The sequence below is a fragment of the Ranitomeya imitator genome, chromosome 10, assembly GCF_032444005.1.
Source record: "Ranitomeya imitator isolate aRanImi1 chromosome 10, aRanImi1.pri, whole genome shotgun sequence".
NCBI classification, from domain to species: domain Eukaryota; kingdom Metazoa; phylum Chordata; class Amphibia; order Anura; family Dendrobatidae; genus Ranitomeya; species Ranitomeya imitator.
In genome coordinates, this window is record NC_091291.1 from 17,202,330 (window position 1) to 17,219,521 (window position 17,192).

Consider the following 17,192-nt stretch of genomic DNA (forward strand, 5'->3'; position numbering starts at 1 on the left):
GTAGCCCTACGATATGGAGGAACAGTCAAAACCTGCCTAAAAGCTGAGGCAGAGAATGCAGCAGCCTTTTCTTGCTGACTTAGGATAGTGTGAAAGCATCAGAGCTCCCAATAGAGGTGTATCTTCCATACACAGAAATTTTTAGCTACAGGGAGAGCAAAAAGATCGGCCATTGCAATTCCAAGTTATTGATCCTTCTCTCCCCCAATATCATCTGTCTCTCAACCCCCATACATACTAGATGATCAACTGGTCCAGTCAATATGATCGATATTAATGTGTCTGGGGACATAAGGTTTCTGTAGGCAATTTAGTTGCATGTATTTGTTTTTTACATATGATTTCAGAAACCACATATATTTCGCCAGTACCGAGCACATGGTGCTCCATGGTCCCACCACACCTTAAGTCTTCCAAAGTGTTACGTTGTTAACAAATATTTGGATGATTCTTGCCTGAGCCCACTACATCAGGAAGGCTACCCCCTATCACAGCTTTCCTCGCCTACACATATTTCACAGAATTGCACCAGTCTCTTTTATAAAAATGGTCCTGGTGCTTCCAAGGATTCCTCCGCCTTACTGTTGCATAGTTTGGTCACAGAAGAAACTTGTGAGAGTAGATTACATGGGGTAATTCAACTTTTATCTACACAGAACATGAGGTACATGCATCAGCTCCTTAATACAGCATAACAGGAAGTCTGAAGGACCTTTTACCAGAGAGAAAGTGAAACAAAGTACAACAAGTATATGCATTACAGTCATCTAAGCATTTAACAGTAACAACATCACCATCTACTGTCAGAAAAGTGTGAACTGCTCCTGCACATAAATAAGTCTGTATCTGTTGCATATCTGCCAACAACCATCCCTCTCCTTCAAAACAGTGTCACTTCTGCTATGCTTGTACTCAGTTTTTGCAGAAAATGTTCCTTCCTTCCTTTTCCTTTTCTCTCCTTCGTTTTCCCTTTATTGTTCTTTCTTCTTTTTATTGTTTTATCATTTTTTATTTGTCTCTCTACCTCTCACTCCTCCATTTCTCGCTTTCTTTCCTTCCTCCTCTTTTTTACCTTTCTTCTTTTCTTCTTTTTTTCTTTTTTTTTTCTTTATCTCTCTATCTCCTTTCTCTTTATCTCTTCTCCATCCATTCCTCTCTCTTTACACTCTTTCCTTCCTCCCCCGTCCAACTTTCCTTTTCCATCTATCTCTTCTTTTTACCTTCCTTTTCTTGCCTTTATCTTCTTTCTATTTCTTTTTCTCCTCTCCCTCCCACTCTCCTACATCCCTCCCTCCTTTTTCTTTTCTTCATTCCTTCCCCTTTCTTCTTTCCTTCTTTTCCTTGTCCTTCCTTTTTTTTCTTGTTTTATCTTTTTTTATTCTCTCTCCCTCTCCTCCAGTCCTCCCTCTTTCCTTCATTTTCCTTTTCTTTCCTTTGTTATTTCTTTTTTTCCCTGCCTTCTTTTTCTTGTTATTTCCCTATCCTTTGTCACTCCCTTCTATCCTTTTCTTTCTTTCTCTCCTTCATTCTCTCTTTTTGTCCTTCCTTATTTTTAGTTTTTTTTATTTTGTCTTTCTCTCTCTTGCATCTGTCCCTCTCTTTCCTTCCCTCCTCTCTTTCTTTTCCTTCTTTCTCTCTTTCCTTCCTTTTCCTCCTCTTTGTTCTCTCTTTTTAGACCTGTTTTCTTTTTCTTGTTTTTATCTCTCTTTCTTCTCTCTCCCTACCCCTCCCTCTCTCCTGTGTCCCTCCCTTCCTTCTATGCTTTTCTTTCTCTTCTACCTTCTTTTCTTGTTATCATTTTCTTTCTCTCCTCCCTCCGTCCCTCCCTCTTTCCTTCCTTCCTCATTCTCTTACGCTTTTCCTTCTGTCTTTCTCCTCCCTCCAAGCCTGCTTGTCTTTCCTTCTTTTTAATTGAACACAGCTATAATATTTATTTATTTCACGTAGTTTCAGATTTTGAGGCTTCTCGATACTTTTACTTTCATTTTCAGCATATAAATAAGAGAGTAACGTGCGACGATCACATTGAATTCTGGGCACAGACTGAGGCGGATCTCTGGAAGGTAAGAAGGATTGTATCAAGTGTTATTTTATATTGTTTGTTCATAAACTACAAACTAAAAATATTGAGTGCAGTGAAATCTTTGTTTCTTTTTTCTTTCTTTCTTTCTTTCTTTCTTTCTTTCTTTCTTTCTCTTTAGCTTAAATTTAATGTAGGGTGGAACTCTTGCATTTAGCTTCTTGTAACATAAATGTGAATTAGGAAACCCTTAACATGAACATAAATATAGAGATGATAAATGATAGAGACTTAAAGGGGTTGTTTAATGACAGACATAACCATCGATCCGATGAGGATCTCACCCTACGAGGGCACCAGTCGGAAATGTAAGAACCCGCACCCCTGCTCATGGAGTAGGGTCCTAGAAGTGACCCACATTCCGGATTTGTTGTTCTGTGATATAGGAAACATGAACTGTTCTTCTGCCATGTAGGAGCTGAGCTATGAAGCTGCTATTACACCTGCAGCCACAGTGAGGCGCTGATTCTTTAGGCCTCATATCAGCAGCGGAAAATCTCTTCTTCTTGCAAAACAAACTGCAACAATTACAAAAAAATTCCTCCAGGTTTTGCAGCGCAGTTCTCACTAGTGCAATACAGAACCGTGTAATAGCGAACTATTATTATATTATATATATTAATATATATTATTAATATATGCGTATGATAACAAGTATGCAGCATCAGAATTGTAAATGCCGCTGTGAAGTAAAATACAGAGTACAACCAAAGATCCATATATAAGTAATGTAGTGTTTGTAATGCCAGCAGAATAGTGAGTGCAGCTCTGGAGTATAATACAGGATGTAACTCAGGATCAGTAATGTAATGTATGTACACAGTGACTGCACCAGCAGAATAGTGAGTGCAGCTCTGGGGTATAATACAGGATGTAACTCAGGATAAGTACTGTAATGTATGTACACAGTGACTGCACCAGCAGAATAGTGAGTGCAGCTCTGGGGTATAATACAGGATGTAACTCAGGATCAGTAATGTAATGTATTAACACAGTGACTGCACCAGCAGAATAGTGAGTGCAGCTCTGGAGTATAATACAGGATGTAACTCAGGATCAGTAATGTAATGTATGTACACAGAGACTGCACCAGCAGAATAGTGAGTGCAGCTCTGGGGTATAATACAGGATGTAAATCAGGATCAGTAATGTAATGTATGTACACAGTGACTGCACCAGCAGAATAGTGAGTGCAGCTCTGGGGTATAATACAGGATGTAACTCAGGATCAGTAATGTAATGTATTAACACAGTGACTGCACCAGCAGAATAGTGAGTGCAGCTCTGGAGTATAATACAGGATGTAACTCAGGATCAGTAATGTAATGTATGTACACACTGACTGCACCAGCAGAATAGTGAGTGCAGCTCTGGAGTATAATACAGGATGTAACTCAGGATCAGTAATGTAATGTATGTACACAGAGACTGCACCAGCAGAATAGTGAGTGCAGCTCTGGGATATAATACAGGAGGTAAATCAGGATCAGTTATGTAATGTATGTACACAGTGACTGCACCAGCAGAATAGTGAGCGCAGCTCTGGAGTATAATACAGGATGTAACTCAGGATCAGTAATGTAATGTATGTACACAGTGACTGCACCAGCAGAATAGTGAGTAGTAAGTGCAGCTCTGGAGTATAATACAGGGTGTAACTCAGGATCAGTAATGTAATGTTTGTACACAGTGACTGCACCAGCAGAATAGTGAGTGCAGCTCTGGGGTAAAATACAGGATATGACTCAGGATCAGTAATGTAATGCATGTACACAGTGACTGCACCAGCAGAATAGTGAGTGCAGCTCTGGGGTATAATACAGGATGTAACTCAGGAACAGTAATGTAATGTATGTACACAGTGACTGCACCAGCAGAATAGTGAGTGCAGCTCTGGAGGATAATACAGGATGTAACTCAGGATCAGTAATGTAATGTATGTACACAGTGACTTCACCAGCAGAATAGTGAGTGCAGCTCTGGAGAATAATACAAGATGTAACTCAGGATCAGTAATGTAATGTATTTTCGCAGTGACTGCACCAGCAGAATAGTGAGTGCAGCTCTGGGGTATAATACAGGATGTAACTCAGGATCAGTAATGTAATGTATGTACACAGTGACTGCACTAGCAGAATAGTGAGTGCAGCTCTGGAGGATAATACAGGATGTAACTCAGGATCAGTAATGTAATGTATGTACACAGTGACTTCACCAGCAGAATAGTGAGTGCAGCTCTGGAGAATAATACAAGATGTAACTCAGGATCAGTAATGTAATGTATTTTCGCAGTGACTGCACCAGCAGAATAGTGAGTGCAGCTCTGGGGTATAATACAGGATGTAACTCAGGAACAGTAATGTAATGTATGTACACAGTGACTGCACCAGCAGAATAGTGAGTGCAGCTCTGGAGGATAATACAGGATGTAACTCAGGATCAGTAATGTAATGTATGTACACAGTGACTGCACCAGCAGAATAGAGAGTGCAGCTCTGGAGTACAATACAGGATGTAACTCAGGATCAGTAATGTAATGTATGTACACAGTGACTTCACCAGCAGAATAGTGAGTGCAGTTCTGGAGGATAATACAGGATGTAACTCAGGATCAGTAATGTAATGTATGTACACAGTGACTGCACCAGCAGAATAGTGAGTGCAGCTCTGGAGGATAATACAGGATGTAACTCAGGATCAGTAATGTAATGTATGTACACAGTGACTTCACCAGCAGAATAGTGAGTGCAGCTCTGGAGAATAATACAAGATGTAACTCAGGATCAGTAATGTAATGTATTTTTCGCAGTGACTGCACCAGCAGAATAATGAGTGCAGCTCAGCAGCATAATACACGATGTGACTCAGGATCAGTACAGGATATTTTATTTTATATTTTTATCATTTACAGACTTTCCAATATGAATCGTCCAGTGTGTTTGATAGAGAACCACGAAGATGGAACAATCCAAGTTAATCAGGATGCTCTACAAACTTTATCCGGCATAACTCAGAAGGTAGTTGTTGTCGCCATAGTTGGGAAATATCGTACTGGGAAGTCTTATCTGATGAACAGACTGGCAGGAAGAAAAAATGGTAAGAGAAGTATGACAGGGGCCAGAAATAAGTATATAGAGCAACATTCCCAGTTCACGTCAATATCCGATGGTCATGCATTGACAATTTGACATCAATTGAAAGTCACAATCTTTTGGTAGATGGAGTGACAATTCTTGTGTATGAGGAACAGAATTTGGCCTCTTCCTTCTCTCCATGACATTTAATACTGTATGTGGAGGTACTCTGTTATGAATATTGGATCCATTTTGGCAACCATATATCAGATGGAGAGAACCCTATACACAGGGGCCTCCAAACTCATAAGAAGGACATTATGGCTTTGTAGGAAGTATCTGCCATTTTTCTCCTCCATTCTCATACCATATCATTTCTTTTTCCATTCATGGACATCATTACTCGTCATTATGCCTTCAGTCTGTTTTTTCACAACCCATTCCTTATACCATCATGTGTCTGTCCATACAGGCTTTTCCTTAGGATCGACAGTCCAGTCCATGACTAAAGGTATCTGGATGTGGTGTGTCCCTCACCCTTTTAACAAGGAGCAAACCCTGGTGCTGATAGATACAGAAGGACTGGGTGATGTGGAGAAGGTCAGTGGAACCTAAACCATTGTAGACCTAAAGTTGACCCTCTATATAGGTAGAGTTTGGACATTCATGTGTTCCGATACCAGATTCACTCTATGTACACCAAAGTTTTCTCTTGTTTTTCAGAATGTCACCTGTCCCATCTCTTTTATTGGCCATATATACAAGTTAAAGAGTCTGTCCAAAAATGGACAACTCATCTACTTTAGAAGAAGGTTCTCCATTGGAGATCACCTTCTATGAGCCACCATGCAGAACCTTCTTATCCATACCTTATGAATGGTGTATCTACTAATGGGAGAGAGGATTGGCTTTGAAGACCAGAAATCTTTACCTATTCTGCACTTTTGGATTCTTGAGTTCTAAACCTGTTATTGGGGATTGAATATCAAAAACTTTTCTTGTTTTTTTTTTTCAGGGAAACAGCCAAAACGATTCCTGGATTTTCGCCCTCGCTGTTCTTCTTAGCAGCAGCCTGGTATTTAACAGTGTAGGGACAATTGACCAACAGGCCATGGACCAACTTCAGTATCCTTCACACGAGCTCTATAACTTTTTCCATATGAACAGAATCTAAAACCCAGTTTGGAAAACTTTTTTGGGGGTCATTTTTTTCCTTTGAACTTTTATAAAATGAATGATAACCCCTTTCTTCAGCTGACATATAAATAATTCCTTAACTTCTCGTAGTTATGTCACAGAACTTACCGAGAAGATAAAAATAAAATCATCCGAGCTGGAGGCAGATTTGGAAGACGACTCGTCAGAGTTCAAGAGAACATTCCCGTCATTTGTGTGGTGTGTTCGAGATTTTAGCCTAGAGCTGAAAATTGATGGAAAGGACATCACCGAGGATGAGTATCTGAAAAATGCCTTGAGGTTAAAGAAAGGTACAAATTTTTATAGATTATACTTTTCTTGGAACTCTGTGTTGTGCTGGTTTATAAATTAACAACTGGGAGTTTCCCGCTTGTCAATGGGATGTGAATGTATAATGATACTGTCCAGTCAGTGCTATGTTGCCTAATCCTTGTACCGGTAAATACAGGGTGATTCACGCGCTACTTTACCTGGAAAAATTGCTGTAAGTTCTAAAAGAGACGGTCTTCCGTACTGAATTTTGGACTGTATTTACTTTGGTCCATGAGAAGAGAGAGAGCAATTAATCTCAATGACAATGACTAGAAAAGTCCTCTTGCTGAGTGGTATCTCTAACGTGTCGTCCCGCCGATCGTCTCCACTACGAGATAGACTTGCTTTATGTGTGGTGCTTGTACTTGACTTCTGCCAAATTCCTTCTTCATTTGTTGACGATGTACAGATACAGTTTGGCTGAGTGTGTTCTTATTGTGAAAATTTATTGGAAAACTCTTAAAACTCCTTAAAGAGGTGCCCAAGGGAGTTGTTAAAGAAGTTTGGAGGACGAAAACTGCAGTCCAAACCATGTATTGAAGCTTTCTTTGATGACATCGTAATCTCCATGGTACCGTGGCCACCAAGATTGCCTGATTTAACACGGCCATATTTTTTTTATTTCGGGGCCATTTGAAAGGTTAGGTGTATAGTAACAAGCCACGAACATTCAGGCGCTCTGAGAGAAATCCAGGCTATGACCCCAGACGTCCTGCTGAATACATTGAACAATATGGAATGGTGCGTGCAGACGTGCTTGGATGCGAACGGTGGACATTTTCAACACCTGTTTAAAAACATCAATTTCTTATGAAACTTTAGGTTAAGTATCTTTTTTTTCTATATCAGATTCATGTGATATTGCTTGGTTAAAGACACTGAATCAGTAGGGTGTCTTGGGAGATGTGAGATCAGAGCCAACTTTCCAAATGTACTCAGCATTGTTTGTTCTGTAAAGCTTAGCTGGCTTTGACACTCCAGCTTTAAGAATTTCCTCCTGCTCTTCTGTTGCATCCCATTTCCAATGCACGGCTTACATGTAGACTCTGTCCCCCATTGCCTGCTGTCTTAGGGTCCCCCCTAACCCACGACTACCTTATAGATGTCCATCTCCATACCAATGGAGTTGACTCGTTTCTCTTGTCTCCAGTCTCCCTATTTTGGTCCTCAGAAGTTGCCATTCATATCCTAGATCCACAGCCAAATAGCAGATTCCATTACATACTTGCTATCTCTGTTCTTCCTTCCATCACACACACACACTCTTTGCAGCCTTGCTCTCTTCAGTTCATTTCTTCTTCACTAACGATTACAAAAATCTAATGAACTTTGTAGAAAAATCTAATTCTTCTTCTATGACCCTTCACTCCTGCTTATTGTTCGCTCTTCCCAGTGTGAATCATATAGAGCCAGAGGAAACGCTAACAACTGCCTACTAAAATTATTACAGTACATTGACGATTACTTAACAGTAATATCACATTATATAGAATTTGTACTTATATAATACTTTTTACCTTTAAGTCAACAGTTGCAGGGTGACGGGGGTGACGTCCTTATTCATCTCTAATAGGGGCGTGACTGCTACATATATCCACTTCTAGAGCGTCACCCCCAAACCTGATGGTATATATATTAATGTGCGGATATCAATCAAATCTTTTAATTTTTTTTTAGGCTTGAGTCCTGCAGTACAAAACTACAACCTTCCCCGGGAGTGTCTCCTCCATTACTTCCATTCACACAAATGTTTTGTGTTTGATCGGCCGGCACCTAAAACAGTTCTCCAGAACCTGGATAACATTGAAGAAACTCAGCTAGATGCTTCCTTTGTAGAACAGACAAAAAAATTCTGTGACTACATTTATAGAAACAGTCAAGTTAAATCCCTATCAGGGGGGTACAAGATTACCGGGAGAGGTAGGTCCTCACTGTATGGGATGGCTTTCCTCATTTCTCTGTGTGATCGTCCAACTCGTAATGGTCTCACTCTCACTCCTCTTTATCTTTAGGTCTTGGGGACCTTGCAGTCTCCTACGTAGAGGCAATTCGTAGTGGTTCAATTCCTTCTTTAGAAAATGCGGTTCTTGCCCTGACCAAACTTGAGAACTCTCGAGCCATAGTAGAAGCTTCATCTAAGTATGACGAGATGATGAGTCAAAATACAAGCAAATTTCCAACTGAGACCTGTGATGAGTTCCTAAACCTGCACAAGGCTTGTCAGTCAGAAGCACTGAACGTCTTTATGAATCTTTCCTTCAAGGATGAAAATCAAGAATACCAGGGAAAGCTTGCTGTAAGTAAAGTTATATAAAAAAGCTTGATCGACAACAGATTAGGGTTTGAGACCTCCCACAAACAGTATCACTGCAAAATGTTCTACTACATTATTATTACATTACATACAATAGATACCTGGATAGTTTTTAAAATGATATAACCAGGGAGAAAAATGACCAGAAGTACTGACAGTCTTTGAACTTCACTTACTATCAGTCACTCGGTACGCCAGGTACCCTTGTCCTCATGGAAGGTCAATTTGGTTTTACTCCAAGCTCTAGCTCTGTAATTTAGTAAGCTCTGGGTTTACTGGGGCACTATTTTCTACCTCTTCTGCCCAATTTTCTATTATTACATTTACAGATGCATTTTGTTCTTCGGTGCTCTTACCTTGTCTGTCTCCAGCTCGGCTTTCGAGGCCGCGAAGAACGATTCTTTTACCATTTATGGATCGTTCATTTATTGATTGGACTTTTTATTTCCTGTTTTTCTTTTGCAGGAGGAATTGGAAAGGAAAAAGGCAGCATATATAAGTCAAAATGAAGAGGCATCCGTGAGGAAGTGCAAAGCCTTACTAGAGGAGTTAAGTGCTGGAATGAAAAAGGCAATAAATGACGGCAAGTTTTCGGTGGCCGGCGGATATAAATTATTCACTGAAGAGAAGAAAACATTGGAGGTTAATTATCTGAAGGCTAGAGGGAAAGGGATGAAGGTACGTAGAACTGCTTTGGACCATTGTGCTGTTAATAATAATAATAATAATAATCTTTATTTATATAGCGCCAACATATTCCGCAGCGCTTTACAGTTTAACAGTTTCAAACACAAAAGTCATAAGTAACAACGTTAACAATACAATAATTAAAGCAAAATAAGACGACCCTGCTCGTGAGAGCTTACAATCTACAATGAGGTGGGGGAGATACAAAGTACAGGTGTGTATTTACAATGATGTATTTACAATCATGGTCCAGCCATCTTCAGGGGTTGGGGAATAGATGGGGATAGTGAATGGGCTACACACAAACATAACATAACTTTGATTAGTGAACGTGATAGGCCGCTCTGAACAAATGTGTTTTGAGCGAGCGCCTAAAACTATGCAAATTATGGATGGTCCTAATATCTTGGGGTAGAGCATTCCAGAGGATTGGCGCAGCACGGGAGAAGTCTTGGAGTCGGGAGTGGGAGGTACGGATTAGTGCAGAGGTTAGCCGAAAGTCATTTGCAGAGCGCAGTGGTCTGTTAGGCTGATAGACAGAAATGAGGGAGGAGATGTAAGGGGGTGCCGCACTGTGGAGAGCTTTGTGGGTGAGAACAAGTACTTTGAATTGTATCCTGTAATGAATGGGCAGCCAGTGTAACGACTGGCGAAGAGCGGACGCGTCCGAGTAACGATTAGCCAGATGGACGACCCTGGCTGCTGCATTAAGGATGGACTGGAGAGGGGAAAGTCGAGTGAGGGGGAGGCCAATTAATAGAGCGTTACAGTAGTCCAGGCGGGAGTGGATCAGGGCGACCGTGAGGGTTTTAGCTGTCTCCATGGTGAGAAAAGGGCGGATTCTAGAGATGTTCTTTAGGTGTAAGCGGCACGAGCGGGCAAGAGATTGTATATGGGAGGTGAAGGAGAGATCGGAGTCAAACATAACACCCAGACAGCGCGCCTGCTGCCGGGGTGTTGTTATGGTGCCACCCACGGAGAGGGAAATGTCAGATTTAGGGAGGTTAGTAGATGGTGGGAGCAGAAGAAGTTCAGTTTTGGAGAGGTTGAGTTTCAGATAGAGAGCGGACATGATGTTGGAGACTGCGGACAGACAGTCAGTGGCATTCTGTAGTACAGCGGGGGTAAGGTCAGGGGATGACGTATATAGTTGTGTGTCGTCGGCATAAAGATGGTACTGAAAGCCAAATCTGCTGATGGTCTGTCCAATTGGGGCCGTGTAGAGAGAGAACAGAAGGGGGCCAAGGACTGAGCCCTGAGGTACCCCAACAGTGAGAGGAAGAGGAGATGAAGTGGAGCCAGAGAACAGAACACTGAAGGAGCGGTCGGAAAGATAGGAGGAGAACCAGGAGAGAGCAGTGTCCTTAATGCCTAGTGACTGGAGCCTAGAGAGCAGGAGAGGGTGGTCAACAGTGTCAAAAGCTGCAGAAAGGTCGAGAAGAATGAGCAGAGAGTGGTCACCATTACGTTTTGCTGTCAGAAGGTCATTGGTCACTTTGATGAGTGCAGTTTCTGTCGAATGTAGGGGGCGGAAACCGGACTGTGAAGGGTCTAGGAGGGAGTGAGTGGAGAGGTAACGGGTAAGGCGGGAGTATATCAGGCGCTCCAAGAGTTTAGAGATGAAGGGGAGATTGGAGACCGGTCTGTAGTTGTTTGTGCAGGATGGGTCGAGGGTGGGTTTCTTTAGTAATGGAGTAATGATAGAGTGTTTGAAGGAGGAGGGGAAAATGCCAGAGGAGAGGGAGAGATTAAAGATTGTAGTTAGGTGACTTGTGACAACTGGAGAGAGAGACTGGAGGAGATGTGAGGGAATGGGGTCGGTAGTGCATGTAGTCGGACGAGAAGAGGAGAGGAGCTTGGAGACTTCTTCTTCTGTGATGGGATCGAATGTGGAGAGTGAGCCAGGGGCAATGAGGGGAGGGATGGGAGTCACTGAACTTAGTTGTTGGGAGCGGATTTCCTGACGGATATTGTCTATTTTCTCTATAAAGTGGGAGGCCAGGTCACCAGCACAAATATCTGTGATAGGGGCTTGTGCTTTTGGCCTGAGGAGGGAGTGAAAGGTGTCAAAAAGTTTCTTGGGGTTGTTGGATAGTGAGGAGATCAGAGTGGTAAAGTAGGTCTGTTTAGCGAAGTGAAGGGCAAAGTTATAGGTCCTTAACATAAATTTGAAGTGTATGAAGTCTTCTGGTGTGCGTGTTTTCCTCCATAAGCGTTCAGCACACCTAGAGGATCGCTGGAGAAATCGGGTTTGCGATGTGAGCCAGGGCTGTTTTATTCTGTGTTTGGAGGTCCTGAGGGTGAGGGGAGCTACTTGGTCAAGGGTGCTTCTAAGAGTGTCATTGAAGTGATGTACCGCCAGATCAGGACAGGAAAAGGAAGAGATTGGGGACAATGATAAGCTGTTAAAACTTCATGCTTGGTAAGCAATTGGGGTTTTTAATTTCACAAATTCACTAGTGTATACATGTGTAGCAGTGCAAAATTTACTTGTTTCCTTTGTTTATCCTTAGTAATTATCGTTGATAATATTAAGTATTTCTTTTGTATTGTATTCCTATTGTATAATAGTATTACTATTGAATTTCTTCACAGTATCTGGAGGTCTTGCAGGAGTTTCTTAAAGAAATGGAACATACCGAATCCACCATCTTGCAGGCTGACAAGACTCTGGAGGAAAAAGAAAAAAAGTTAGCTGGTAGGATTTTAGATTACCTGAAAGTTCTGGACTTTCTAATCTACTGGGCCCCATTATATGCCGTCCTTCACCTGTTGAAGTGGATTCTTAAATAACCCTAGTCCGGATGAGCCGTTGTAATGAAGCACGGACAGATGACGTTAATGCAGCTGGGGGATCCGGTTGGGACAACAGGAGCAGCAGTGGCAGAATGGTGATAGGAGCAGCAAAATGGACTAAAAGAGACTTAGTGAGGAGAAACTAGTGAACTGACAGTGATATAGAAGCGCATAGTTTGTCAGAAAATCCAGAGCAGAAGTAATAGGGTTGACTATGTGAAAGCAGAGCTGGGTTTGTCACAGAGTTCAATGCAGAGCTGGTAGCAGAATAAAAGAGTTGAATCAGCAGCAGCAGAGCTTATTTTGTCACAGAGTCCAATGTAGAGCTGGTAGCAGTAAAGCAGATATGACATAGCAATAACAGAGCTTAGTTTGTCGCAGAGTCCAATGGAGAGCTGGTAGTAGTAAAACAGATATGACTTAGCAATAACAGAGCTTAGTTTGTCACAGAGTCCAATGGAGAGCTGGTAGTAGTAAAGCAGATATGACTTAGCAATAACAGAGCTTAGTTTGTCGCAGAGTCCAATGGAGAGCTAGGCTAGTAGTAAAACAAATATGACTTAGCAATGACAGAGCTTAGTTTGTCGCAGAGTCCAATGGAGAGCTGGTAGTAGTAAAGCAGATATGACTTAGCAATAGCAGAGCTTAGTTTGTCGCAGAGTCCAATGGAGAGCTGGTAGTATTAAAGCAGATATGACTTAGCAATAACAGAGCTTAGTTTGTCGCAGAGTCCAATGTAGAGCTGGTAGCAGTAAAGCAGATATGACTTAGCAATAACAGAGCTTAGTTTGCCGCAGAGTCCAATGTAGAGCTGGTAGCAGTAAAGCAGATATGACTTAGCAATAAAAGAGCTTAGTTTGTCGCAGAGTCCAATGGAGAGCTAGGCTAGTAGTAAAACAGATATGACTTAGCAATGACAGAGCTTAGTTTGTCGCAGAGTCCAATGGAGAGCTGGTAGTAGTAAAGCAGATATGACTTAGCAATAACAGAGCTTAGTTTGTCGCAGAGTCCAATGGAGAGCTGGTAGCAGTAAAGCAGATATGACTTAGCAATAAAAGAGCTTAGTTTGTCACAGAGTCCAATGTAGAGCTGGTAGCAGTAAAGCAGATATGACTTAGCAATAACAGAGCTTAGTTTGCCGCAGAGTCCAATGGAGAGCTAGGCTAGCAGCAGTATAACAGATTTGACTCAACAGTAGCATGGCTAAGTTTGGCATGAGTAATACAGAAAAAACCTCTTAGTACAAAAGAGATGAGGTCCAGAGTATTTTTTTTGCAAGATTAATTACTTTATTCAACACAAAACATAATGTTAATATCATTCGTCAGAGTATCGCTAACCAAGCAGGGTAAAGGGGGAATTCAGTCACAATGTAAAGCTAAATAAGTTATGCACAATATGTAGAATATTCATTATCTGCAAATTATCATCAATAAATCCAAATATTATAATATAGGCTCTCTCATAGGGACCATAATTAATCAATGTTATAGAACAACTGATCAAAAATACCAAGTGCAATATTACACAAATTATCTTATAAAAGGTGCCAATATATAGAGGCCTACAAATGAGACAGCTATTAATAGAAATTCTAAATCGGTATCAAAAAATGGAATTATATATTGAAACCTATTGCACAGCTTGTCCCAATAAAAACATATAAAGTGCATGTGCATCGGAATCTCTGTGCAATAAGGCTACAAGCAGTCACTTAATATCATATTGAAGGTGATATGTTGAAAAACTATTGCACGAGTTGTCCCATAGAAAAAATAAGGTGCTAGTGCACGGGAACCTTAGTGCCATAATGCAGAGATACAGAAAGGTGCAGAACTACATAAATTAAACATAAGGTGCATGTGCCATCATATAGCTTACATGTGGTGGAAGACCTGGACCCCAGCCTGCCGCCTCAACGCGCGTTTCGCCGTTCTTCGTCAGGAGGCTGGCATGAGGCTGAACTTTGAGAAACAGGCCGTGGTAGTAGTGAACCACAGCAACCTGAATTCTCTGGTGGCATCATATCTGAGCCAGGTTAAATGACCCAGGCAGGTTGATGGTTAAAGGGCCATCCCCTTTAAGAAATCGTCATCTGATATATTCCATTTGTTGCATAAAGAAACAAACTTGCTTTACTCACCCTTCCTGGTTCCTATGCTAATCCTCCGCTGCTGTTACATTGTCATTTATTCACTGCAATGTAGACAGCGCTGCAGCCAATCACTGATCTCAGCGGTGCTGCCCATGAGCACTCAGAGCCACTAAGCTCACTGATTGGCTGCGGTGTTGAGCACGTGATGTAAGCATTGCAGCTAATTAATAAGACCAGGGCAGCAGCAGAGACTCAGCGCTGGACCACCATGAGGGTATTATTAGTAATCCAATATTATTATTAGATTATCAGTGAATTATATAGATAAATCTATTTATTTCAACAGAGCAGAGAAAGCAGGCAGAAGTTGCAGCACGAGAGAAGGAGATCCTGGAAAAAAACAACATGGAGCTGCAGAAGAAACAGGAGAATGACAAGGAAACTTATAAGATGCATGTGGAAATGCTGGAAAAGAAAATGATTGCAGAACAGGAGAATATGAGGAAAGAAAACGAATGGATGATAAAAGAGAAACTAAAGGTAATCCATCACAATTTAGGTTTCAAAAAAGCTCCCATCGTTAATCTGATACCTGAGAACTTTCCTGGAATGTCCTTCTTTCTCCTGAAAAACGCAGAGATATCACAGATTCCTGGAAAAGTTGCCAAATCTTCTTGCCTCCAGGCTCCTGAAAGAGTTGCCATCAGACTCTTGAAGGAGGTGGCAAATCTTCTGGCCTCCAGATGCCTGAAGGAGTTGGCAAATCTTGTGGCCTCCAGGCTCCTGAAATAGTTGCCAAATCTTCAGGCCTTCTAACTCCTGAAGGAGTTGGCAAATCTTATGGCCTCCAGATGCCTGAAAGAGTTGGTAAATCTTCTGGCCTCCAGGCTCCTGAAGGAATTGGCAAATCTTGTGGCCTCCAGGCTCCTGAAATAGTTGGCAAATCTTCAGGCCTCCTAACTCCTGAAGGAGTTGGCAAATCTTAAGGCCTCCAGATGCCTAAAAGAGTTGGTAAATCTTCTGGCCTCCTAACTCCTGAAGGAGTTGGTAAATCTCCTGAAGGAGTTGGAAAATCTTCTGGCCTCCAGACTCCTAAAGGATTTTGCAAATCTTCTGACCTCCAGATGCCTGAAAGAGGTGGCAAATCTTCTGGACAATGCCAAAACCTGCCATTGGATGATGCTGGCTGGGGTGTGCATCATACCCAGGACAGGGCAGAGGGTTTTTTAGCAATGAATTCTCAGAAGGAATTAATCCAATGTGTTCTTTGCAGGAACAAAAAACAATGCTGGAAGAAGGTTTTAAAAAGAAAGCTGAAATGATGGAGGATGACATTAGGAGGTTGAAAGAAGACACCAAGAAAAAACCATCAACTTTTCTCGGAGACATAATAACCGGGATTTTACCTGGTGCAGTAGGAGATGTATTAAGGAAAACCGGTTTTTTCTAAGCAATGCATTATTTAAAATCAATATCTACCTTGGAAAAGTATTACATTTGTATTGCCCTAATTCAGTGCTAATTAATCGTTGAGTTATATCATTAGACGCATCAACATTTCTATTTTCGAAAGCAGAGCTAAATTTCCATACATTTTACATAAACAAAATCACATTATTCGATGGACTGAAAACAAAACAGCTAAAAACAAAAAAACACAACAACCATGGTAAAACTCTTTAAAAAAAAAAACATAGGAAAAACGTTTAGGAAATAACCAAAAAAAAAATCACAAAAGTTTCCTAAAGCGTTTTCTCCTTGAAAAAAAATTGTTGGGTTCCTTTGAAAAAATGAGCACATGCCGTAAATATGTTGTAAATTCCATCTCGGAACCGAAGCTTCATTATTTGTGGCTGTACATGAGGAAGAAAGTGAGGTCCAAACCATGTAAGGGTACATTTTGTAGTACAGATTTTTGGACTCACTTAGTTTAAAAAAAAAGTTTATCTCAGATCTTAATATTTTTAGGCGAGTGTATGTATCACTGGGATCCTTTTTACTCGTAAATTCCGTGTTCTGATGGATCTACTGTGGGATCGAGACCCAATGACTGATGAAGATCTCAGTACAGGATTGAAATAAAAAGGCTATAAACATGCTGTTACACTAAAATAAAGTTGTTTTCTTTACATCTCTGCTAATATTTGTGAATTATTATAACATACAATACCTTGAAAAAATATTCATACTCCATGAACTTTTCCACATTTTTCACGTTACTCCCACAAACTTAAATTTATTTTTTGGGGATTTTATCTGATGTACCAACACACAGTAGCAAGGATTTGTGAAGTGTAAAGGAATGATACTCTAAATATTTTACAAATATAAATCTGAAAATTGAGACGTGCATTTGTTTTCAGCCCCCTGAGTCAATACTTTGTAGGATCACATTTTGCTGCAATTACTGCTGCAAATCTTTTGAGGGTCTGTCTCAACCAGCTTTGCACATCTAGAGGTGCCATTTTTGCCCCTTCTTCTTTGCAAACTAGTTCTAGTTCAGTGAGATTGGATTTTGGCGTCTGTGAACAGCAATTTCCAACTCTTGCTACAGATTAGATCAGAACTGTGACTGGGCCATTTACACACTTATGAATATGCTTTGATCTAAACCATCCATTGTAGCTCTAGCACAAA

At 41.0% G+C, this 17,192-nt stretch overlaps 1 protein-coding gene across 1 annotated transcript; it reads left to right on the top strand.

Moving 5' to 3' along the window:
- The first annotated feature begins 1,824 nt into the window (after positions 1-1,824).
- LOC138651417 (guanylate-binding protein 4-like) lies at positions 1,825-16,686 on the top strand. Its single transcript, XM_069741600.1, has 11 exons — positions 1,825-2,063; positions 4,992-5,176; positions 5,627-5,754; positions 6,170-6,279; positions 6,442-6,641; positions 8,341-8,583; positions 8,676-8,959; positions 9,443-9,655; positions 12,260-12,362; positions 14,902-15,095; positions 15,829-16,686. The coding sequence occupies exons 2-11, from the start codon at positions 5,002-5,004 to the stop codon at positions 16,003-16,005; spliced, it is 1,827 nt and encodes a 608-aa protein (XP_069597701.1). The 5' UTR covers positions 1,825-2,063; positions 4,992-5,001; the 3' UTR covers positions 16,006-16,686.
- Positions 16,687-17,192: the final 506 nt, after the last annotated feature.